The 27,079-nt window shown below is 41.4% G+C and overlaps 1 protein-coding gene across 2 annotated transcripts in view; it reads left to right on the forward strand.

Annotated features, from left to right (window-relative positions):
- Positions 1-27,079, forward strand: part of nrg3b (neuregulin 3b) — a 614,555-nt gene that overhangs the window by 512,770 nt on the left and 74,706 nt on the right. Inside the window, exons 4-5 of one of the 2 annotated variants that reach the window (XM_062055657.1) lie at positions 18,761-18,787; positions 22,803-22,905. In XM_062055657.1, the coding sequence (XP_061911641.1) occupies positions 18,761-18,787; positions 22,803-22,905 (130 nt within the window). Of the gene's footprint in view, positions 1-18,757; positions 18,788-22,802; positions 22,906-27,079 lie in introns of both variants that reach the window. The other variant, XM_062055656.1, reaches the window with a different exon arrangement.

Genomic DNA, 27,079 nt, shown 5'->3' on the forward strand with positions numbered 1-27,079 from the left:
CGGAGTGCGAAGAGGTTTTAAAATAATTAGCGCATGCTTGCCCATTCCGCATGGTTTTGGTAACCGCAGGAGTGAGAAGAGGTTTTAAATTAATTAGCGCCCCTGCGGCTATTCAAGGAAATACGGTAAGCGGTAAAAAATGGATGGATGGATGGGTTCGCCACGATCAGTTAAACCCTGACTATTATCGCTCTCTGAGTGCTGTACATTATTATCGTCTCTTTAAGATCTATATTTAAACAATGTACATTTTCAAAAGATACATTCGGATAATTTTGGAGAGGGTGGGGCGTGGTTTTGTTTGGAATCTGGGAACGAACACACGCGCGAACATCTTACAGACATGCGCAGAAAGTAGGTTCCTTTACGCAAAATCTACACCGAAGCCTATCCAATACACACAAAGTGTTTTGCAATGTAAATTAAAATCATCATACGTCAGCTTTAAAGTTAATTTGGGTTATACAAACAAGGAATTTACAGTGATTAATTGTGGTTAATCAAAATTCAAAAGTTTGATTAGTGTAATTTAAAAAAAAAAATCATTTGGCAGCTCTAATGTATACTTTATGTATACATGAGTAATTATTGGTGATGCACTGAGGCTCCTGACTGTTGTTTTTTAATTTAGTTAGGCATGACAAGCTTTCTTTGTAAAGTTGCAACTGTAGACCAGCTCTATACTCTCGGCAGGGTCCTTGAGGGTGCATGGGAGTTTGCCCAACCAGTCTACATGTGCTTTGTGGACTTGGAAAAGGCATTCGACCGGGAAGTCCTGTGGGGAGTGCTCAGAGAGTATGTGGTATCGGACTGTCTGATTGTGGCGGTCCACTCCCTGTATGATCAGTGTCAGAGCTTGGTCCGCATTGCCGGCAGTAAGTCGGACCCGTTTCCAGTGAGGGTTGGACTGTGCCAAGGCTGCCCTTTGTCACTGATTCTGTTCATAACTTCTATGGACAGAATTTCTAGGCGCAGTCAGCGTGTTGAGGGGATCTGGTTTGGTGGCTGCAGGATTAGGTCTCTGCTTTTTGCAGATGATGTGGTCCTGATGGCTTCATCTGGCCAGGATCTTCAGCTCTCACTGGATCGGTTTGCAGCCGAGTGTGAAGCGACTGGGATGGGAATCAGCACCTCCAAGTCCGAGTCCATGGTTCTCGCCCGGAAGAGGGTGGAGTGCCATCTCCGGGTTGGGGAGGAGATGTTGCCCCAAGTGGAGGAGTTCAAGTACCTCGGAGTCTTGTTCACGAACGAGGGAAGAGTGGATCGTGAGATTGATGGTGAAGAAGGAGCTGAGCCGGAAAGCAAAGCTCTCAATTTACCGGTCGATCTACATTCTCTCACCTGTGGTCATGAGTTTTGGCTTATGACCGAAAGGACAAGGACAAGTTTCCTCCACCGGGTGGCGGGGCTCTCCCTTAGAGATAGGGTGAGAAGCTCTGTCATTCGGGGGGAGCTCAAAGTAAAGCCGCTGCTCCTCTACATCGAGAGGAGCCAGATTAGGTGGTTCGGGCATCTGGTCAGGATGCCACCCGAACGCCTAGGGAGGCGTTTCGGGCATGTCCGACCCGTAGGTGGCCACGGGGAAGACCCAGGACACGTTGGGAAGACCATGTCTCCCGGCTGGCCTGGGAACGCCTTGGAAACCCCTGGGAGGAGCTGGACGAAGTGGCTGGGGAGAGGGAAGTCTGGGATGGATGGATGGATGGATGGATGCAACACATACGATTTCTTCCATTATAAGACCTACGTATATGGTTGTTTTAAGTAACATTTGAAGATTGATTCAAAAATAAGTTCACCTCCATATAATGTGAAACCATCAAAGCAGTCGACCTTAACTTTGGATGGAGCCCAAAAGTAAGCTGCATAAATCATCTCATGGAACAACTGTCAAATACAGTTGGCTCTCGTCTCAACTGGATGCTGGACGGAAAGCCACAGTAAATAGTAACAAAATAATTGTTCCTTTAGTACGTTCGTGTCTACAATTTAGACGGTCAGGACCCACTTTAGTCGCTAAGTGCTTGCATATAGTTTACCAACGCAGCATGTTGGAATAGTCCCAATCTTTCACAAGCGGGACAGATGAAGGGTCACCTGGAAGGGCCTGTTTTATAATATCTCAGTCATCAAAATTTACCCAGATTACCCCGAGTTCCGAGGATAATCCTGCTTTCAAAAGCCAAATCATGTCGTAACACACACGCAGTACATGCACACGCTTAATAGTAGCAATTCATTGTGTGTTGTTTGTTTCAACATGCACGTCTGCACCAATTTGACTTGTCATGCAAACCGGAGGCTCCGAATCTGACGCCGGGGAGGAGAAAAAAGTTCTGTTAGACACGCACTTTTTACTTTCCTCCTCCCGGCGGAATCAATCCCGCCGAGCACCTCACAATCACACTTCATCTATCAGCTCCCCCGCCTTTGTCTCTCTTATTGACTCGCCACAAGTGAGCATCCTCCACGAGATACAAAGACGGACGCAGGCGCCAGGTCCCGGGCGTCTTCACAGCTCACACTTAGAAAGACAATACTGCACTGCAGGGAAGCCAGCTTTGTAAAAGGAGGTGGGGAGAAGGTGAGAGGGTCTTGCATATTGGTGCACAGTGGGGGGGGCGGTCTAGCTTTAACTGGACTCGTAGGAGTTCAGAAGGTATTCAATTTAGCTTAAGTAGCTGGTAGAGGATGAGTCACCTACTTGCTGAGAATTAAGGACACTTGCCATTGACGGTGTTGATTCAGGACACCTCCACTTTAAATGTCAGAAGGAATATATTTAAATATAGTTCCATATTTTATTGTTAGAGATTTTACCAATCAGGTGAGACTTGTCTGTAGGGATGATGGGACGACACTACAGTACTTAGTAGCAGGGGCTTAGCACCACATCCTGGGCCCCTATACACACAACTCGTAAAGGCTCCCTAAATATGTCTCTCCTGTATTTAAAAAATAGTGATGCGTGTTTTTAACTTTAATTGAGGGTCCTTGAATGCATCACAGTAATGGGCAATGTGATGCAAAAGTGAAAGTTATACATAACTTTCTCCTATGCTGCCACAAATCGATGTTATATTTGTACCTTTCTTCTATCACCCTCATTCCCTGAAGTAGTATTAAAGGCCTACTGAAAGCCACTACTACCGACCACGCAGTCTGATAGTTTATATATCAATGATGAAATCTTAACATTGCAACACATGCCAATACGGCCGGGTTAACTTATAAAGTGCAATTTTAAATTTCCCGCCACACTTCCGGTTGAAAATGTCTATGTATGATGACGTATGCGCGTGACGTAAATGGTTGATACGGAAGTATCGGTACCCCATTGAATACAATACAAAAAAGCTCTGTTTTCATTTCAAAATTCCACAGTATTCTGGACATCTGTGGTTGTGAATCTTTTGCAATTTGTTTAATGAACAATGAAGACTGCAAAGAAGAAAGTTGTAGGTGGGATCGGTGTATTAGCGGCTGGCTGCAGCAACACAACCAGGAGGGCTTTGACTTGGATAGGAGACGCGCTATCCGACGCTAGCCGCCGACCGCATTGATGATCGGGTGAAGTCCTTCGTCGCTCCGTTGATCGCTGGAACGCAGGTGAGCACGGGTGTTGATGAGCAGATGAGGCCTGGCTGGCGTAGGTGGATAGCTAATGTTTTTAGCATAGCTCTGTGAGGTCCCGTTGCTCAGTTAGCTTCAATGGCGTCGTTAGCAACAGCATTGTTAAGCTTCGCCAGGCTGGAAAGCATTAACCGTGTATTTACAGGTCCATGGTTTAATAGTATTGTTGATTTTCTGTCTATCCTTCCAGTCAGGGGTTTATTTCTTTTGTTTCTGTCTGCAGTTAAGCCCGATGCTATCACGTTAGCTCCGTAGCTAAAGTGCTTCGCCGATGTATTGTCGTGGAGATAAAAGTCACTGTGAATGTCCATTTCGCGTTCTCGACTCTCATTTTCAAGAGGATATAGTATCCGAGGTGGTTTAAAATACAAATCCGTGATCCACAATAGAAAAAGGAGAGTGTGTGGAATCCAATGAGCCAGCTTGTACCTAAGTTACGGTCAGAGCGAAAAAAGATGCGTCCTGCACTGCACTCTAGTCCTTCACTCTTACGTTCCTCATCCACAAATCTTTCATCCTCGCTCAAATTAATGGGGTAATCGTCACTTTCTCGGTCCGAATCGCTCTCGCTGCTGTTGTAAACAATGGGGAAATGTGAGGAGCCTTTCAACCTGTGACGTCACGCTACTTCTGGTACAGGCAAGGCTTTTTTTTATCAGCGAACAAAAGTTGCAAACTTTATCATCGATGTTCTCTACTAAATCCTTTCAGCAAAAATATGGCAATATCGCGAAATGATCAAGTATGACACATAGAATGGATCTGCTATCCCCGTTTAAATAAGAACATTTCATTTCAGTAGGCCTTTAATAATTTTGACAACGTAACAGAATGATAAATGACACAATATGTTACTGCATACGTCAACAGCTAAATTATGAGCCTTTGTTTGCTTACTTACTAGTAAAAGACAAGTTGTCTTGTATGTTCACTATTTTATTTAAGGACAAACTTGCAATAAGAAACATATGTTTAATATACCGTAAGATTTTTTGTTAAAATAAAGCCAATAATGCAATTTTTTGGTGCCCTTTATTTAGAAAAGTACCGAAAAGAATCAAAATAATTTGTATATATTGGTATCGGGACAACACTAGTAACTAGTTTATCATGCAAAAGCGCATATTCCAACCATTGAAATAATTTGTATAGTTCAAGGAAGTAAATAAGTAAGGTTGGCCAAGTTAGCGCAAATGCATCCCCTTTGATATCTTTGATATTTACATGTTATATTTTATTCTCCATGGCCCATTTTTAGGTTTAAGACGATGAACTGGTTTTGACAAATGTGAAGCTCAGAGCTAAATAAACGTCACCGCAGCTACACGAGGTATTGCATGCAGTTGCAGACGCTGGCTCCATCCCTTGTTCATCCATGTGAAGGATGGGATTACGGATTTGATTCATGGACTCATTGTCTCCCTTCCCGCGGCCAGATTTCCGTCTGGTAATCAGGCCGAGAGCATCTGACACAGGTATTCTCCCGTCTCGCCTGAGACGCTGTAAACGACTACCCCGGGGGGTGCTTTGCGTTGCCAGCGCGGGGGATTGGGCGCCTGCTCGTGTTATGATTAGTAAATGCCTTCAGACAAAGCCACACCGAGAGGAAATGGACGCGGAGCTGTGCTGAGGCGATTTGGAGTGGCAAAATGTCGACCGGAGCCATCAGGCTTGAATGGATAATAGAGATCAGGCGGCGTGGCAAAGATGCTCCGTCTCCGGCTTGGCGCCACGTGCGCCTGCTAGCAAGTGTCAGCCGCGTCTTAAAGGTGTATCTCCAAACACCCTGTGGCTAAACTCCTAATGTCCTCTGTAATTGATCGGCCGGCGACTGTTTTAATCATTCACTGCGGTGACTCTGATAGAGCGTGAAATAAAGGCTGACACTCCTTTATTAATCCTTGAGGGCGCCCGAGATAAATCTGGAAGTGGACTTCATTGTGTTCAATAAAAAAAAAAGATGATGAGCGCCGTCCTGTCAAATACGACCCAGGTCGAGATGCGCTCAGCCCTCCCGGGGGCGCTTCATTTGCAAGGAGGACGCAATCAGCCGAGCAGAACAAACACTTTATGTTGGCTCGTGCAATTCGGGATGCTTTATAATGCCTTTAAATTACTTCACTGATTATAGGTTTATTAGGCACAGCAGGTGGAATAAATCTCTTTGGTTTTATTTGTGAAAATGCAGCCGGTGTAGATGAATGAGTTTAAAACGGTGCAATAGCATCGCTGGTGTTGCCATGGCGACCCGCATCACCGACTGCCACAGTCCAATAAGCCAGCCGGGGTTTTCATTGAACAAATGCACCTTCACTGCTGTCTATTGGTTTTTTAATTTAACCGTCGGCGACACATCACAGCCAAAGAGGGAGCCCTAGAGCAATAAATAACAACTGTCCAACTGAAAGCATGTACACGGTTTTATGCAAAAACTCACGAAAAGTGGAGGTTCAGCACATGCATATCTAAAGTACTGTGCCGCACTATGCAATGTTACTTTTATGGCCTGTATATTATATAGGACAGGGGTCGGCAACCCGCCGCTCCGGAGCCGCATGCGGCTCCTTGACCACTCTGATGCGGCTCAGCTACATACATGCCGACGCCCCCGATTTTCCCAGGAGACTTATGGATCTCAGTGTCTCTCATAGATTACTCCCAGGGTAAAAAATAATCCTATTTCCACTGTAATTACTAAATAAAGGACGTGCCCTAATTGCAATGCAGTAATTGTCCTCTATAGCATTTACAAACAGCGTTCCAGTCCAGCCACATGTTGTATGTTGTTATTACTTGCACACACGGGAGACAGCAAAGCATACTTACTCATCAGCCACGCAGCTTACACTGACGGTAGCCGTACCGTATCAAACAACTTTAACATTGTTACGTTACAAATATGCGCCACACTGTGAACCCACACCAAAAAAGAATGAAAAACACATTTCTGGAGAACATCCCACTGTAACACAACATAAACACAACACAACCATTACCCAGAATCCCATGCAGCCCTAACTCTTCTGGTCTACATTATACACCCCCGCTACCACAACCCCCCACACATCAACCCCCCCCCCCCCCCCCCCCCCCCTCCGTGCGTTGGTTGAGCGGAAGAGTTAGGGCTGCATGGGATTCTGGGTATTGGTACCGTCAGTGTAAGATGTGTGGCTGCTGAGGTAGTACGCCTTGCTGTCACTTACGTGAGCAAACTGAAACTGCATTCTACATGTGGTCGAGCAGGTACACTATTAGGGCAGACTGTAGAGGGCGCCAAATGTAGTGTCATCACGCTCTGATATTCGGGAGTCTCCCGGGAAAAATGAGAGGGTTGGCGAGTATGACGCTGTCAAGCGCCAATTATTCAAAACTCGCGGGCTGCACTAACATCAAATTTCCACATGAAAGTGTGTGCCGGTGCGTGTGTCTGAGACCCCTGGTTAACATAGCACAAAGCATTTAAGCTCTGTATGCGGTGTTTTTCATTTTAAATTTAATTTTTTTTTTTTGTGGCTCCCATTACTCTCTTTAATTCGTGAAACTTGCCAAAATGGCTCTTTGAGTGGTAAAGGTTGCCGACCCCTGGTATAGGAGGTCATCTTGCATTGCATCATGTTGCATTACGTTATATTGTAATACGATGTGTTGCATTGTTTCCGTATATTGCAGTACATTATGTCGCGTTGCAGTACATTACATCGCTATTTGCGGACGCATTGGTTGGATGAATGTGACAGGAGGGTTCGCACTGCGCTTGCACCGCTTACCCACCTCATGTATATCCACATACGAAAACTTTGAAAAATTAGGAATTGCACTGTTCACATTGAGATGAGAAAATCGGCTGCAGGTCACATAGGGGTGAAAAAATTGGAATTGACCTGTGAACAAAAGCGTACGTTGTGTTGTACATTATGTTGCGTTGCAGTATATTGCATTGCATTGCACTACATTACCTTAAGTTGCATTGCGTTACATTACGTTGTGTTGCGGTACATTACAATGCATTGTGGTACATTATTTTGCTTTGTAGTACATTACATTACATTGTTTTGCAATACATTATGTTGCATTGCATTAAATTACGTTGTGTTGCATTATGTTATATTGTGTGATATTACATTACATTACGTTGCATTGCAGTACATTATCTTGTGTTGCAGTACATTACATCGCATTGCACTACATTGCATTGCACTACATTACCTTAAGTTGCATTGCGTTACATTACGTTGTGTTGCGGTACATTACAATGCATTGTGGTACATTATTTTGCTTTGTAGTACATTACATTACATCGTTTTGCAATACATTATGTTGCATTGCATTAAATTACGTTGTGTTGCATTATGTTATGTTGTGTAATATTACATTATATTACGTTGCATTGCAGTACATTATCTTGTGTTGCAGTACAATACATCGCATTGCACTACATTGCATTGCACTACATTACCTTAAGTTGCGTTGCCTTACATTATGTTGTATTGCACTACATTGCATTGCAGTACATTACCTTAAGTTGCATTGCAATACATTATGTTGAATTGCGTTACATTACGTTGTGTTGCGGTGCATTACAATGCATTGTGGTACACTATGTTGTGTTGTAGTACATTACATTGCATTACACCACTTTGCATTACATTTGTTTTGCAATACATTATGATGCATTGTATTAAATGTTGTGTGTTGCAGTATATTATGTTATGTCATGTTACATTACACCGTGTTGCAGTACATTATGTTGCTATGCAGTACATTATCTTGTGTTGCAGTACATTGCATCGCGTCGCACTACATTGCAAGGCACTACATTACCTTAACTTGCCTTGCATTACATTATGTTGCATTGCACTACATCACCTTAAGTTGCATTGCACTACATTATGTTGCATTGCGTTACATTACCTTGTGTTGCGGTACATTACAATGCATTGTGGTACATTATACTGCGGTGTAGTACATAACATTGCATTGCACTACAATGTATTGCAATACATTATGTTGCATTGTATTATATCACGTTGTGTTGCAGTACATTACATCACGATGCACTACATTACGTTGCGTCACAATTCATTATGTTACATTGCATTATGTTACATTGCATTACATTACGTTGTGTTGCAGTACGTTACATTGCATTACATTACGATGTGTTGCAGTACGCTACATCGCATTACATTACGATGTGTTGCAGTACGTTACTTTGCATTACATTACGATGTGTTGCAGTACGCTACATTGCATTACATTACGATGTGTTGCAGTACGCTACATTGCATTACATTACGATGTGTTGCAGTACGTTACATTGCATTACATTACGATGTGTTGCAGTACGCTACATCGCATTGTACCACATTGCTTTGCACTATGTTACGTTGCATTGCAGTACATCATGTTACATCGCATTATGTTGCATTGCATTTTATCATGTTTTTTTGTTGTTGTTTTTTTTCTATAATGTCCTGCCCAGCTTCTCAGGCAAATCATATAGTAGATGTAGATGCCCATATCGGCTGTTCAGATTTACTTTACAAAAGAGAAGTGTAGGATACTTCTCTTGTTGCCTTATGTGTATTTGACTTTATTAAATGTATTTATATTATCATTTGGTGCAGCCAGGCCGGAGCAGGAGGGGATAGAAAGAGGAAAAAAAGGAAGACAGAGGGGGGAATTGTGGGGACAAGAGGGGGATTAGACAGAGAGACAAAAACAACAACAGCAAACACAACAACAACAACAACAATAGAGCAACATCAGCAAATACTACATGTACAAATATGATGGTAAAAGTAATAGCAAATAAGCAGTTAGTGAAAAAAATAATACAGAAATGACAATGAGCATTATTACATTAAAAATGAAGCAATATGAATACCAATAGAAATAGTGCTATTGATAATAAACAATACCAATACTTTACCTTTATTATCAACAATACAATTGTTCAAATGCAACAATACATATACGTAATGATAGCTTGAGATACGAAAGAATGCCGAAAAATGGAGGGGAAGAGAGAGAAGCAACCTACATTAACCTTGTAGATTGTTATAGTAACAATAGGTTAAGCTTTGTCAGTGTGCCATGTGTTTGCATGGATTTGCATTGCATTTTATCATTTTGTGTTGCAGTACATTATGCTGAGTTACATAATGACAGTTTTTCAATTTAGATGATGTTTCTGACATAAATACTGGAGGTTGCCAACTTCAACCAAAGAATGAAAGTACTCTAAATTGAATGCAAAAATGTTTTCCATTAAAAGCTGACTATCTTCACATTAGGATCCTCCCAAAAAGTCCACCGAACTCCGCACTATCTGTATCTCACTTCACTTCCGAGAACCGTTTTTACTATCTTTCTCCAAGTTTTTACAAGCTATGCCTGCTGACAGATTCCCGTCATCAAAATCCGTGATTTTTTTTTTTTTTCAAAGAGCGCCAAAAGCACCAAATAAACTGTCGGTAGCTCAGCAAGCCGCATTCTATTTAAGAGCGAGCCCACCTCTGTCAGAAAAGCAATTACTAGTGAGGACTTTCATTTTCATTTAAATGAGATTACATTACAGCGACATGAAAAAAAAGGGGGCACTGTCGGGATGGGGGAACACGAGTGCTGCTTTTTTATCAGCCCCCCCAGGCCCCTTGCCCTCTTCCAGCAGTGGGACGCAGCGTAGCTGTTTGAGGGCGTATGTCGGAGTGTGTGATACATGCCTATGTGAGATAGCGCCATGCATCCTCCAGCTAGCAGCGTGCGAGACGGAAGGGGGAACGATTACTGCGACGCTTGCAGCTCAAATCAATATAAGAAGAAAAAAAGTATTTACAAAGCAGTAGCAGCCAGCATTGACATAAAGCTTTACGATGTGTCATTTTTCAACTTTTATTTTCACCAACCTCACTCTAATCCTCGCAGCCACTCGCGTGTTTTCATTCAAAGCTGCTGCATCGGCACTCGCTGCTAAACAGATGATTTTTTTTCTTCTTCTTATCTCCCTGAAGGTGAATTTCAGAGACTTGTGTTGGTTGGCTGGTGTCAGTCAGCTAGCAGGATTACGCAAAAAAACAAAAAAACACAGTCGAATTCAATTACTGTGCATAGCAAGAACCCACAAAAGTTTGGTGCACATCCACTTTAAAACATACCAGTGATGTCCTACTTTGTCCGACTTTAATAAATACCTCTCAAAATACCATAATTTATGTCATCACATGACCACGACTGGAGAAATGCTATACCAGTGGTTCTTAAAGGCCTACTGAAACCCACTACTACCGACCACGCAGTCTGATAGTTTATATATCAATGATGAAATCTTAACATTATAACACATGCCAATACGGCCGGGTTAACTTATAAAGTGACATTTTGAATTTGCCGCTAAACTTCCGGTTCGAAACGCCTCTGAGGATGACGTATGCGCGTGACGTAGACCGGCGAACACGGGTATGCCTTCCACATTGAAGCCAATACGAAAAAGCTCTGTTTTCATTTCATAATTCCACAGTATTCTGGACATCTGTGTTCGTGAATCTGTTTCAATCATGTTCATTGCATTATGGAGAAGGAAGCCGAGCAAGCAAAGAAGAAAGTTGTCGGTGCGAAATGGACGTATCTTTCGAACGTAGTCAGCCACAACAGTACACAGCCGGCGCTTCTTTGTTTACATTCCCGAAAGATGCAGTCAAGATGGAAGAACTCGGATAACAGAGACTCTAACCAGGAGGACTTTTGACTTCGATACACAGACGCCTGTAGAGAACTGGGACAACACAGACTCTTACCAGGATTACTTTGATTTGGATGACAAAGACGCAGACGTGCTACTGTGAGTATGCAGCTTTGGCTTCTAAACATTTGATCGCTTGACCGTATGTGCGCAACTTTTTTTTGCGTATGTACGTAACTTTTTTAAAATATATAAGCTTTATGAACCTTGGGTTAGGTGAACGGTCTTTTGGGCTGAGTGATTGTGTGTGTTGATCAGGTGTTTGAATTGTATTGGCGTGTTCTATGGAGCTAGGAGCTAGCATAGGAGCTAGGAGCTAGCATAACACGTACCGTACCGTACGTGCGTGTCACGTACGTAACTTTTTAAAAATATATAAGCTTTATGAACCTTGGGTTAGGTGAACGGTCTTTTGGGCTGAGTGATTGTGTGTGTTGATCAGGTGTTTGAATTGTATTGGCGTGTTCTATGGAGCTAGGAGCTAGCAGAGGAGCTAGGAGCTAGCATAACAAACACGCAGGTGTTATTATGCAGGATTAATTTGTGGCATATTAAATATAAGCCTGGTTGTGTTGTGGCTAATAGAGTATATATATGTCTTGTGTTTATTTACTGTTGTAGTCATTCCCAGCTGAATATCAGGTCACCCCCGGCTCTCACAGCATCTTCCCTATCTGAATAGCTTCAACTCCCCACTAGTCCTTCACTTGCACTTTACTCATCCACAAATCTTTCATCCTCGCTCAAATTAATGGGGAAATTGTCGCTTTCTCGGTCCGAATCTCTCTCACTTCATGCGGCCATCATTGTAAACAATAGGGAACTTTGCGTATATGTTCAACTGACTACGTCACGCTACTTCCGGTAGGGGCAAGCCTTTTTTTTTATCAGATACCAAAAGTTGCAATCTTTATCGTCGTTGTTCTATACTAAATCCTTTCAGCAAAAATATGGCAATATCGCGAAATGATCAAGTATGACACATAGAATAGATCTGCTATCCCCGTTTAAATAAAAAAAATTCATTTCAGTAGGCCTTTAACCTGGGTTCGATCGAACCCTAGGGGTTCGGTGAGTCGGCCTCAGGGGTTCGGCGGACGTCAAGACACACCCGACTCATCGTGTGAATAAAAACTTCTCCCTATCGACGTATTATGGATACCCCCAAACAATGTTCCCTCTAATTTTCCATATGCGTGAGCAAACGTAAAAACTCCTTGAGCATTCAGTGAAGAAACATGTGAGACACGTCAGACGAGCACATGCACTGTGGCCACACCAGCAGCACACCTGTCCCAAACCTGACTAAATAACAAGTTAAATGTTTTATTATTATAATCAAATGAAAGCAGTCATTTCCATGAGATGATTTTCTAATATAAGTGTTTTGGCCCACTTACAATGACAATAACAAAAAATATTGTTTTTCATGAGCTGTGCACTAGTATTTTATGTCTGGGTGGGGTTCCTGCTTTGGAAATAATTTGTACCCCTTTCCGATATCGCATTTAGTTCCCACTAAAACATCCACATGTTGCACAATGAGATGTAAACATGGAATCATGTGTACATTCCTGTAACTTTCTGTTTGTAAAATATATCTTTATTAGTATGTCTTTGATATAATTAACATCATTTCATGATTATTATTCATAAAATAAGATTAAATTAAGAAAAAAACATGTTATTTTTCACTAAAGAAGGGTTCGGTGAATGCGCATATAAAACTGGTGGGGTTCGGTACTTCCTACAAGGTTAAGAACCACTGTGCTATACAGAAACACACTTGTACACTACTGACCTCAACAGTGTACAAAACAGGCTATATTTCGGCACATTTAAAAATCAATGAACCCGCATCAGCATTTAAAACGTACCTCACGTGGCAGTGCGTAAATTCTAATAATTGTAAAGAACATATTAAATGTGGAAAAATAAATAAATACAATATTTGAACTTTTTCTTTGTGAGTTAAAAAAGTGAGAACCGATGATTTCTCTGCTGGCCGGGTATGGCTCCAGTGCCCCTTCCTGCTTTTCGACTCCTTGTACCGCTCGCTCTTTCTCACTTGCGCCAACACATGCCCATATGGCACTTAGCCAGTGATGCGTTTACAGACACACAAAAAGTTGGACAACTCAAACACCACACATAAAGTGTCAGTCCAGGTCGTTACACTATGATTTACCAATCAAATGTGTGCTTATTCTAGTGTCAATTATTAGGAATCTTAATTTATAAATATTAATCATGAAATTCTGTTAGTATATTAAATAAATACTAATAAAAAAGGAAGTTGCAGGAATGTACACATGATCCCCTGCTTACATCTCATTGTGCAACGTGTGAATGTTTTAATGGGAACTAAATGCAATGTCTGAAAGGGGTAAAAATTATTTCCAAAGCAGGACCTCCACCCAGACAAACAATACAAGTACACAGTTCATGAAAAACAATATTTTTTGTTATTGTCATTGTAAGTGGACCTAAACACTTATATTAGAAAATAATGTCATGGAAATGACTGCCGTCATTTGATTATAATAATAAGAGAATGTTGTCTGTCTGTCTGTGTTGGTTGATGAGGTGGGGACTTGTCCAGGGTGTTTGTTTCTTCTTGCCATAATATTCTTTATTTTTTATTATTATTATTAATTTTAACACCATAGCAACTACATTGACTTTTTGAGTCGAAAATCTGCAAATTTTGCAAGCATGAGCATAAATGCAGGTGTGTAGGGTTTCCAGGGCACGGACCTCCCAAAACTCACTAAGTGGTGAGCCCATGTTGTTGTTTTTGATAATGTTAGCTAACTCGGGGAATCATTCTCTGTACACGGGATGACTTTAAGGGGAAAAAGCAAAGGATTTAAAAGACTGGTAGATAGTATTTTCTGTTTGATTTGATTTTTTTTTATTTTTATTAAGGATCCCCATTAGCTGGTTGCCTCAACAACCCACTAGTCTTCCTGGGGTCCACAATTCAATACAATTACAAGTAAAAGCATATAATTATAACTACACAATACAGAAAAAAATAAAAGCATCAATAAAAAAACAAGCAAACAATTTACAGTCACAGAATAATAATTACCATATAAATATAACTACACAATATAAAACCAAACAAATCATCAATGAGCAAACTAATTTAAAAACTCAGATAAAATATTACTCTCTTTTTAAAAACCTGTTTGGTTACTGTGTACTATTTACTTAGTTTTTCTCAACCTCGTGTATGCAATAAAATAGAATAAATAATTAGTGTAAATATTGTGTCGATATTGTTAAACTGTCAACATGAATACATAAAAAAATACTGAATACATGAAATTGGTATTGGGCGATCTCACTCATGGATAATTGGTATGGAAATCGGCAGCATAAAACCCTCAGGGTTTCCCCGAAACTGCCAAGGTGCCTGGGGCGGTTGGGGCGTGGTTACCATGACACCATCGAGTAATTTGCATAATTTTCTATAACGATATGTTTTTCTCTAAAAAAAAAAGGCTCAAAAAATGTATGCATACATTTAAAGCAAATGTGTTATTATGATTTTGTATTAACATATGTTTTTATTATTTTGCCGTATTTTAAATAATTGTTGCTGCTTTTTGTACAAGGTACTTTGTTGAGATTTTTTCAAGTGTTTACAGACTTTTAATGACTTTTTAAAAATTAAAAAACAACTAGCAACAAATCTCGCATCTTCTCCTGGTGTTATTTTAGAATGTACTCGTGTTTAGAGACTCGACTTCTGTCCCTCGATGTCCCTGACGAAAGAAGAGAGCCGCAGCGAGCATTTACGTCAAATTTGCTTGGCGCTGTTGCTCTAGTTTCTCTCCTTAAAAGCCGCCACTGTCTTCTTAATATTTGCACATTTTGTAGATGACTCTCCGCAGGTATATCTGCAATGTATATGGAAATCACGTCCACATCACAGACATGCTGACAACGCTCCAGACAAAGCCATACGTTTTTGTTTAAATCCGGTTTTGGGGGTCAAAGTTTTCGGTACATCACTTGTCAATAGTCCGCAAATAATAGGCTATATATATCAATTCATACTGTAACGACTAAAGATGTCCGATAATGGCTTTTTGCCAATATCCGATATACCGATATCGTCCAACTCTTGAATACCGATTCCGATACCAACCGATACCGATATATACAGTCGTGGAATTAACACATTATTATGCCTAATTTTGTTGTGATGCCCCGCTGGATGCATTAAACAATGTAACAAGGTTTTCCAAAATAAATCAACTCAAGTTATGGAAAAAAATGCCAACATGGCACTGCCATATTTATTATTGAAGTCACAAAGTGCATTATTTTTTTTAACATGCCTCAAAACAGCTGCTTGGAATTTGGGACATGCTCTCCCTGAGAGAGCATGAGGAGGTTGAGATGCGGAAGAGTAGCGTCCCGGAAGAGTTAGTGCTGCAAGGGGTTCTGGGTATTAGTTCTGTTGTGTTTATGTTGTGTTACGGTGCGGATGTTCTCCCGAAATGTGTTTGTCATTCTTGTTTGGTGTGGGTTCACAGTGTGGCGCATATTTGTAACAGTGTTAAAGTTGTTTATACACCCACCCTCAGTGTGACCTGTATGGCTGTTGACCAAGTATGCATTCACTTGTGTGTGTGAAAAGCCGTAGATATTATGTGACTGGGCCGGCACGCAAAGGCAGTGCCTTTAAGGTTTATTTGCGCTCTGTACTTCTCCCTACATCCGTGTACACAGCGGCGTTTTAAAAAGTCATAAATTGTACTTTTTGAAACCGATACTGATCATTTTGAAACCGATACGGATAATTTCCGATATTACATTTTAAAGCATTTATGGGCCGATAATATCGGCTGACCGATATTATCTGACATCCCTAGTAACGTCCAGCTAACGTTAATGCTTTATGTTTGTGTGGTTTGGATTCGATGTCGGTTTTTCCCATGTTTGCCAACACATCGTCCGTGCCTGAAAGGTAATTGGCGGAGAATGAGGAAGTGTTGTTGCTCTCTCTACAGAGACGAAAGTGTGTACACGGGAGATAAAACCTGGTGTTTGTTATCATAAGATTGGTAATAAAAGTTAAAAATAGCAACATACTTTGTGTGATTTCTTCTGGGGGCTACAATATATTATATTACTTTAATTGGTTTTCAAGTAATAGATTAAAAAAAAAGTATATTCAAGGTGTAGCGGTAAAAAAAAAAGGACTTGGCGGCGCACCATGTTCATTTAAATTGGGGGAAACCCTGACTCTGATCGGAACATCCCTGATATTATTATCCCAACTAAGACGCCTTATTGATTGGCTTTAGCACACTAGAAAATTGTGCAAGAATGTGTATTATGATGAAAATTACATATTTTAGTGCTCCCTGGTAAGTTATAAAGTATTATCATCCAACACCAGTGTGTCTGATTGGCATGAAATTTGGTCTAGTTTGCACCTAAATTGCCTTTTTCACAAATTAAAAATCCAGGCCAATTTTTTTCATGCGAGTGTATTCTGATGAAAACTGTAAGGATCCCTGGTGCAATCCCGGCAATGACTCACTCAGTTGTGCCTTTAGGATACGGGAAAGCCCACAACAATTTGTAGGCACCGACGAAAATTTACAGATTTTAGGTGAGTGTGTTTGGTCGTCGTCCATTTGCTTGCAGGTGCAACTGAATCAGTCATATTTTTGACATACAGTCGTGGTCAAAAGTTGACATACACTTGTAAAGAACATAATGTCATGGCTGTCTTGAGTTTCCAATCATTTCTACAACTCTTATTTTTTTGTGATAGAGTGATTGGAGCACATACTTGTTGGTCACAAAAAACATTCATAAAGTTTGGTTCTTTTATGAACCAAACTTGGGTCTACTGAAAATGTGACCAAATCTGCAGGGTCAAAAATATACATACAGCAATGTTAATATTTTCTTACATGTCTTTTGGCAAGTTTCACTGCAATAAGGCGCTTTTGGTAGCCATCCACAAGCTTCTAGCAAGCTTCTGGTTTAATTTTTGACCACTCCTTTTGACAAAATTGGTGGAGTTCAGCTAAATTTGTTGGTTTTCTGACATGGACTTGTTTCTTCAGCATTGTCCACACGTTTAAGTCAGGACTTTGGGAAGGCCATTCTAAAACCTTAATTCTAGCCTGATTTAGCCATTCCTTTACTACTTTTGACGTGTGTTTGAGGCCATTGGCCTGTTGGATGATTTTAGGTTGTCCTGAAGAATTTGGAGGTGATCCTCCTTTTTCATTGTCCCATTTACTCTCTGTAAAGCACCAGTTCCATGGGAAGCAAAACAGGCCTAGAGCATAATACTACCACCACCATGCTTGACGGTAGGCATGGTGTTCCTGGGATTAAAGGCCTCACCTTTTCTCCTCCAAACATATTGCTGGGTATTGTGGCCAAACAGCTAAATTTTTGTTTCATCTGACCACAGAACTTTCCTCCAGAAGGTCTTATCTTTGTCCATGTGATGTCAGATGAAATTGAATAATAATAGATTTTATTTGTAAAAAAAAAAAGCACTTTACATGGAGCAAACAACCTCAAAGTGCTACAGTGTATTGAAAAAATAAAAAATAAAAAAAAATATATAACAAAAAATATATATATAAATAAAAAATAAAAACTAGAACAGACTAATAGCTAGAACTAGTATGCATACATCTATAAAAAGGATTTTTTAAAAAGAAGGGTTTTTAAGCCTTTTTTAAGAGCATCCACAGTCTGTGGTGCCCTCAGGTTGTCAGGGAGAGCATGCCACAGACTGGGAGCGGCGGAGCAGAAAGCCCGGTCTCCCATAGTTCGTAGCTTTGTCCTCGGAGGTTGGAGGAGGTTAGCCTGTCCGGAGCGGAGGTGTCGTGTGGAGGATTTGGGGGTGAGTAGTTCTTTGAGGTAGAGGGGGGCATTTCCATGGAGGCACTGGTGGGTTGGTAGGGAGACTTTGTATTCAATCCTGAGTGAAATTGACCAAATATTGCAAGCATTGGCAAAAATGTACATCCATCTATCCATCCATTTTCTACCGCTTGTCCCTTTCGGGGTCGCAGGGGGTCGCTGGAGCCTATCTCATTAGGCAAATTAAAATAAAAAGACCGATCGACACAATATCCGGTATAGACAAATTCATGACAGGATGCACGGAAATCAACAAAGACCATAAACTGTAGTCGACTATTTTGGTTTGGATTTGGGCCATTTCCTGTGTGTTAGCTTTATGTGATGAATACCACTTGACAGAGCCCAAAACTGCATACAATACATATTATGTCAAGATGTCTACATTACCTTTTTGTGTTGAATTCATGTTTTGTCTTTCTCTTCTTCTTTTTCCACGCTATCCCCGACACCTGCGTCGCCATCCAGCAGCGGATGAACTTGGCATCGAGTTCATGGGTAAGACACATTCCTCGTCTTTACGTTACGTGCGACACGGCATCAGATGGCCGCGTGTGCGATTGCACCTTCCGGGGCCTGAATAGGGCCGCTCACCTTGGAAAAAATACAAAAAATAAAAAATGTGGGCCAGTTGCCATGGAAACACGGCAGCGGGGAATTAGGTGTATACTGCCTCTTTGTCATTAGAGCAGGCGTGTGTGTGATGCAACGGGGGCTAAAAAAGATGTGATAAGTACATGTTGGGAATACAAAAGGGAGCTGCATGGGTCGACATTCCCATTTTCCAGGAGGCAAACACGTGTAAACGCCAATGTCGCCCTTCCCCCCCCCCCCCAGTCATAGTGACAAGTGCTCCGTGTCCAGGGGGAATGAATCAACACACATTCCCACTGGTTTTCATATTTTTTCCCACTTTTGTGCAGAGCAAACAAGCAACCCGCGGAGAAGCTTCCCATCCTCACACGTGCAAGGCTCCATTTTCCACTTCTCATTTCATGGGTGCCTCCCAGCTATGAGGCTTGAAAAGGCCTGTAATGGCCTTACGTGCATTCGGCGTCTTGCTTTTTCTCCCGGCCATTCATAGCAGCTTTGCCGTGCTTCTAAGCTCTGATTCCCCAACCCCCTGCCCCCCCCCCTAAAAAAGGCTCGTTTCACAAAGAGGAAATTCAGATGGCGCGGCGGCGCTTGATTTGGAGCAGAGCGAGGTCACTTGACTGACGCTAAAGGCAGTGACACTTCTTGACACCGGGGAGGACACGTCTTTCGGAATAAAGTGCAGCTTGATGACTGCTGCACTCTGCTAGAGACGTCGTCGGGAGGATTCGGATCGCAGGAAGCACTCAAAACAGTCGCCGTGTGTAGCGTCTCGAGTTAGGCTTGAACGGGTGCAGACGAGGCAAAAGACCTCCCAGGGTGTTCTGGCATAAGCATAGGTAACTAACCACGTTACTGCCGTTGTCCTGTTGACTTTGCAATTTGCACAAAAGCTCACAGCCTTGAATACAAGTCTGGAGTAAAAGTAAGGTGCTGTATGGATTGGGAGCGTTGCAATGTTATATTTGACATTTTTCTTGAAAAATGTATTAGCCATTCTTAACCATATTTTGCATGACATTGCCCTGAATACACACTGTTAGAAGTGTTTTTGGCTTCAAACACTGATGACATCTATTAAGCAAGACAAGAAACAAGGAATTAAACAGAGACAGAATTCAATTTAGCTCAATGAGGAGAAACGCGTAGACACATGCTCTGACGAAAGATTGTACGGCTCCTCTTTTATTTGGACTTTCCCTGATTGCATGGCAACAGCTGTTTCTAAGGTAGGGGGTCGTAAACAGCCATCGCCTTTGGTTACAGAACAGTTCACAGAAAAGGTCGTAAACAGCTCACAGTGTCTCAACACGCTCTGACGAAAGATTGTACGGCTCCTCTTTTATATTTGGACTTTCCCCGATTACATGGCAACAGCTGTTTCTAAGGGAGGGGAGGTCATAAACAGCCATCGCCTTTGGTTACAGAACAGTTCAAAGAAAAGGTCGTAAACAGTTCACAGAAAAGGTCGTAAAACAGTTCAAAGAAGAGGTCCCTGTAGGGGAGTCAGGTCCTGCTTCCTCTTCGCTTTGTAGTTCTTGGGTCAAGACAATACCATTCTGTTGATTACAATACATGAAAGAAACAGAACACCTTCATGTTGCTTCCCATCCTATTGATTGATTGATTGAAACTTGTATTAGTAGATTGCACAGTGAAGTACATATTCCGTACAATTGACCACTAAATGGTAACACCCCAATAAGTTTTTCAACTTAAATCGATTCATGGTATAGATATATACTATCATCATAATACAGTCATCACACAAGTTAATCATCAGAGTATATACATTGAATTATTTACATTATTAACAATCCGGGGTGTGGGATATGGAGGTGGGGAGGGGTTAGGTTTGGTTGATATCAGCACTTCAGTCATCAACAATTGCATCATCAGAGAAATGGACATTGAGACAGTGTAGGTCTGACTTGGTAGGATATGTACAGCAAGTAGTGGACATAGAGAGAGAAAGAGATCAGAAGGCATAAGAAAAAGTATCTACATTTGATTATTTACATTTGATTATTTACAATCCGGGGAGGGTGTTAGTTTAGGATTGAAGTTGCCTGGAGGTGTACTTTTTTTGCGGTTTTGAAGGAGGATAGAGATGCCCTTTCTTTTACACCTGTTGGGAGCACATTCCACATTGATGTGGCATAGAAAGAGAATGAGTTAAGACCTTTGTTAGATCGGAATCTGGGTTTAACGTGGTTAGTGGAGCTCCCCCTGGTGTTGTGGTTATGGCGGTCATTTACGTTAAGGAAGTAGTTTGACATGTACTTCGGTATCAGGGAGGTGTAGCGGATTTTATAGACTAGGCTCAGTGCAAGTTGTTTTACTCATTCACTCTACACAGTGGAGTTTTACAAGCCTTCTTCTTGGTAGGTTCAAAGACAGCTTTTGTCTGCTCGCCGGTAACTCATTGAAACACAAAGCTTTGTGATAACTTAGATACAATTATTCTAACAAGGACTATTGTTGTCATGTTGACTGTAACGGTACAAAGGGAGAAGGAGACGGCACAAAGGCATGGACGTCGTTAGCTTGCAGCGTGTTTATTAAAATATATAAATGAAGTGTGTGACTAGTCCAAATGTATAAGGCGTGACTATGTGTAGCGATTATATATGGAGTGTTACCGGGTGGTGTTGAAGGTGCGTGTTGAGATCGGTGCGGAAGTCCAGAGAGGGCGAGGCAGGCTCGGAGGTTCAGGGACAGGCAGGAGGTCGGGGGCTGGAGCGAGGCGTCGTTGTCCGTGGGCAGGCGTGAGGTCGAGATCCAGGAAGGCAGCATGTAGTCCAGAGGGGATCCGGGGAGACGAGACACACATCTCGAAACCAGGGGATGACAAAGGACTGCTGGATGACAACACAGGACAAGACACAATGAGCACAACGGAGGGGAAACACTAAGAGCGAGGAAGCACATGAGCAAAGAAGCTAGAGACGTGTAAAGCTTACTGTACATGTATACTCCTGGCTTATGAAGGCAGGAGTATAAAACATTGTTTCAGTTATTTCACATTTTTATGTTAAGTACATAACTCCACATGTGTTCATTCATAGTTTTGATGCCTTCAGTGACAATCTACAAAGTAAATAGTCATGAAAATAAATAAAACACATTGAATGAGGAGAAGGTGTGTCCAAACTTTTGGCCTGTACTGTATATTTAAGTGGGAACTGATTTTTCTTATTTATTTTACCCATCATACACAATCCTAATGTGAGACAGCAGTTTATCGTAATTGTGCATTCTAAAGAGTATACAACTGCTAGAAAGAGGTGGCTACCAATACAGGAAATGGGATTACACCTAATTAAGGTGTGTCCAAACTTTTGGCCTGTACTGTATGTATTTATAAATTTGTCACAGCAAGACGTTCACCACAACTCAACCCGCTAACCTGACAATTGTTTTAATACAAATATTATTAGTAATATAATTTCTTTAAAATGTTATTAATGAAGCCCTCAGTCTCTGCTTGGCTAAAACTGCCAAAGAGATCCACGTTCTTGTCTATTGTTGCTTGTAGGATCACCCAGCCGCTTTGTGACCTTCAGTCTCTGGTGCTGATTGTGCAGAAACCTTGACAAGGAGCCCCGCCAGAATTCGTTAATTCCCCGTCACACGCACATGGCGGGTCGGTCCGTCCATGCGGCGGCTGGTCCGTACGGAATGATTATCCCACCTCAGTTAGCACATGCTGCCTCCTGCTCCAGACCATGACATTTACCGACAGCAAAAATGGTGGCTTTATGCTAATGCGGACTGCGGGAGAGTGTGTGTGTTGCTCGTAGAACTCGACCCTAACGCTAATGCATGACAAATTCCTCCACTTTTGCGTTCCCTTCCCAGTCACAGCTGCTTTGCGTCACTGTGGAAATTCAACGGACTGTATTTTCTCCCTCCGCAGAGAGCGGTGACACCTACCAGAGGCAGGTGTTGTCCATCTTCAGCATCGCCTCGGGGATCTGTCTTCTCGGAGTGGCGTGCATGGCTCTCTACCGCTGCAACAAGTAAGCGACCGCCCCAGCCTCACCCTCTACCACCTGAGTCCCAGTGAGCCGGAGGGGGTGTGAAAGTGGCTTATACTTTTCATGAAGTTCTAAATAATGGAGGACGCAGATTGGCTCTTGAAGCCAAATCGGTCAGGAGGCATTTGGGATTCTCATGGAAGATTTATCTGGGAGGTTACTGTTGGCTCTGCAAATACGCAGCAGTAGAGAAGAAGCCAATTCACAAATACGGAAGGCCTGAGTTACTACCATACAAAAACCACTCGCTTGTGCAAACTATCAAATTGCGTGTGATCGACTAAGACTGTATGGGCAATTGACAAGTGGCGCAGATCGCCTTATTTAGATTTTGCACGTACTATATGCAGTGACGTGCGGTGAGGTTCATGGCTGGTGAGGCACTGACTTCATCACAGTCAGATTTACAAACAAATGAACCCCAAAGAGTATCTTATTCACCATTTGATTGGCAGCAGTTAACGGGTTATGTTTAAAAGCTCATACCAGCATTCTTTACACATACAAACTGTAGCACACAAAAAAGCACATTTAATTTAAAAAAAACGTTATTATGGTCTGACCTTTACTTATAAATGAAGTCCATGCGCCGCTCCTTCTGAATAAAAGCATCGATAACTTGTTTATAGAAGTCTTCCTTATCTTTCTTCAGTTTTAAAAGTCTCTCTGTCTCGATGGAGATCTTCCTTTAATTATTACCTCCTGCTTCGATTGAAAGTCCAGTTTAAAAAACGGTTTTATTTTAGATATGTAATCCTGCATGGTAAAAGTCCAGGCGAGAGGAAAAAATAAACGATCGCTGCCGCTGCACTTGCTAACTGTTGCTGCTTGTTGTCACTTATTCTGCAGCCGAGTAGTCGCAAGAATGATCCCTGGGATCACTAGCGCCCTCTACCACCATGAGGCGGGAGAACTGCAAGCCTCACCCAGTGCAGCCATTTTATGATTACTCAGCACAAGAAATATGTTACACACATACAGTTGTTGACAAAATATACTGTACATTATATACCTCAGCTAACTAAACTATGGACATTTATAATATAACTCATATAGCAATACAGTCTCACTGCACAGCAGGCCAGCAGTTAGCCGAGTCATTGCGCAATCCATGGTGAGGCTCAACTGGCTGCTGACTCACCGCAAGTCTCTTCTCAGTATTTGAACGGCAAATGTGAAAATTCAGCGATTTTGAATAAAAATAATCTAAAAAACTGGTGAAGTTAAATAGAAAATAACTTTATAGTATAATCACTGGATACATATGACAATTTAATTAATTTATTTTATTTTTTTCTTTCCATGATGGCACGTGAGGCCCCGCCTCACCTGCCTCCCCTGACTGCACGTCACTGACTATATGGGGTATCACTGTGGAGACACTCAATCATTTACTGCACATTCATGTTATCATGCTCCTTACTACCTGTGGCAATTTGCTGTTTTCAAACCAACAGCAGACATGCACCACTTTTTATGGGCATTTTAGAAGCAGTCCTGTGGTGCACCTACAACGGAAACCAGCACTGACAGCGAATGGGAAGAAGAATATGCAAGAAAATGCATATTGCAATATTTTTTTCAAATTGGAAATATGTTAATAATATCTTCTATATGTCATTAAAACAAAACACAAACACATCAATTGAATTTGACTTACCACAACACAATTCATCCTCTGATCATATTACAGAAAAGAGCAGTGCGGATCATTCACAACGTGGGTTATTTAGAACATACTCATAATCTGTTTATGCAATCAAAGATGCTCAAATTTGATGACCTTGTTAAATATAATACATTAATAATCTTATATAAAGCATTTAACAAATCATTGCCGCCTAATCTACAACGTTTTTTTATAAGACGAGTGCAGGCTCATAATTTGAGAGGCTTTGGATATTTCTCATTGCCGAGAGCTCAAACCACTCGTAAACGTTTTTGTGTGTCTGTATGCGGAGTAAAACTATGGAACAAACTGGACTTACAACACAAGCAATGCCAAACTATTATTCGATTTAAACTGTTATACAAACATGGGGTCTGGTTCAAATATAGAAATGAGGGTCTTTAATTTGACCTGCTGTTGTACTCTGTCTCAAAGTGTTAACATGTGCTCAATCTTTCCTTACCATTGTTGCTATGTTGTCTATTACCATTGTTGGTATTTTGTCTATTACCATTGTTGGTATATTCATTCTTCCTACATTGTTGATACAAATTATTGTTATAGTGTAATAATTATTGTTACCTGTGGTAATGCCACTACGATACAACATTTGTATTATAATTCTTAAACAAAGTAACAGTGAAACTCAATGGAATAATCACTGAATGGAGAACTTAGTTCCAGTGAAAGGAACTTTGAATGCTCCAGGATACCAAAACATTTTGGACAATTCCATGCTCCCAACCTTGTGGGAACAGTTTGGAGCGGACCCCTTCCTCTTCCAACATGACTGTGCACCAGTGCACAAAGCAAGGTCCATAAAGACATGGATGACAGAGTCTGGCGTGGGAGAACTTGACTGGCTTGCACAGAGTCTTGACCTGAACACCTTTGGGATGAATTAGAACAGAGACTGAGAGCCAGGCCTTCTCGAACAACATCAGTGTGTGACCTCACCAATGCGCTTTTGAAAGAATGGTGGAAAATTCCTATAAACACACTCCGCAACCTTGTGGACAGCCTTCCCAGGAGAGTTGAAGCTGTAATAGCTGCAAAAGTTGGACCGACATCATATTGAACCCTATGGGTTAGGAATGGGATGTCACTTCAAGTTCATATGTGAGTCAAGGCAGGTGGCCAAATACTTTTGGAAATATAGTGTGTGTATATACAGTAATCATTTCTGAAAAAAATGTAGGTTTGTGCCTTACAAATAAGTATTTTAGTAAATAAAACTCCGGAAGACAAAATAATTTGTCTTGTGGCGGTCAACCCCTACAGATCCAAGCACAGGATTTAGAGAAAGGAGGGGTGAGCAGAGCCCACGAAGGAGCCTCCTCATTGGCTAACACGATACATAGTGAAGCGTGAGCAAACTTGATTGCAGTAAAGCATGGCTGCCGAACTCCCACCTGGAAAGATCGCAATACCTGCGCGTGCTCTTACAGCATCAACTGCTTAAAAACCCAAAAAGAGGAAGAAATGAAAGACGCTGAACGTCCAAAAAACCAAAGGAGACAAAACTCAAAAAAATATTGGTCCGGCGTATTCAAGATGGAGGGCATTGTGTGCCAGTCTTGGACTAACTTTTTTGACACGCCAGTCAGGTGATCTAATGTTCCGTTTTCCTATATTTTGTGTGTATCCTTTTGCGTGGCGACGTGAGTTACCGATGGTAACACCGTTTTGGTTCCGTGTATTGTAAGCAGAGATAGTTTGTGGTTTTTGCATTTAGATTTTGGCTAAATCTTTGTATAAAATATATGGCCATGCTACAGCTTAGCAACATGAATGAGTATTTCATAATTGCACTAAATTAAAACACACACCTGTGACAATGACATTTATTTTCTGCAACAAAATACGAACTAGGGGATCGTTCGACGCAACTTCAGACTAGTGTTGTCCTGATACCAATATTTTGGTACCGGTACCAAAATGTATTTCGATACTTTTCGATACTTTTTTAAATAAAGGGGACCACAAAAAATTGCATTATTGGCTTTATTTTAACAAACAATCTTAGTGTACATTAAACATATGTTTCTTATTGCAAGTTTGTCCTGAAATAAAATAGTGAACATACTAGACAACTTGGCTTTTAGTAGTAAGTGTCATGTCTGTGTTAATCATGTTTTTGTTTTGCTTGGGTTTTGGGCTCTTTTTTTAGTTCCTGGTTGCACTTCCTTGTTTGGTTTGGTTTCCATGGTCACCCATTATTTTTCACCTGTCTTGTCACGCACCTGCTTCACATCCTCATGTCACGCACCTGTCTCACGTTTTCACTAATCATGTCACCAGTATTTAAGGCCATTGTTGCCAGGCAGTCGGCCTGGCGACATCACTCTGTTCACCCTCATGATCCATGCTGCTCTTCCTTTTGCCCCTCTTGTCATGTCAAGTAAGTTTTGTTATTGTTCATAGTTTTTTGCCTTTGTGCTAGTGTTTTGTTTTCATTAGTGATGGGTCCGGCAACACCGATGCATC

Source organism: Entelurus aequoreus, linkage group LG08, assembly GCF_033978785.1.
Source record: "Entelurus aequoreus isolate RoL-2023_Sb linkage group LG08, RoL_Eaeq_v1.1, whole genome shotgun sequence".
NCBI lineage: Eukaryota > Metazoa > Chordata > Actinopteri > Syngnathiformes > Syngnathidae > Entelurus > Entelurus aequoreus.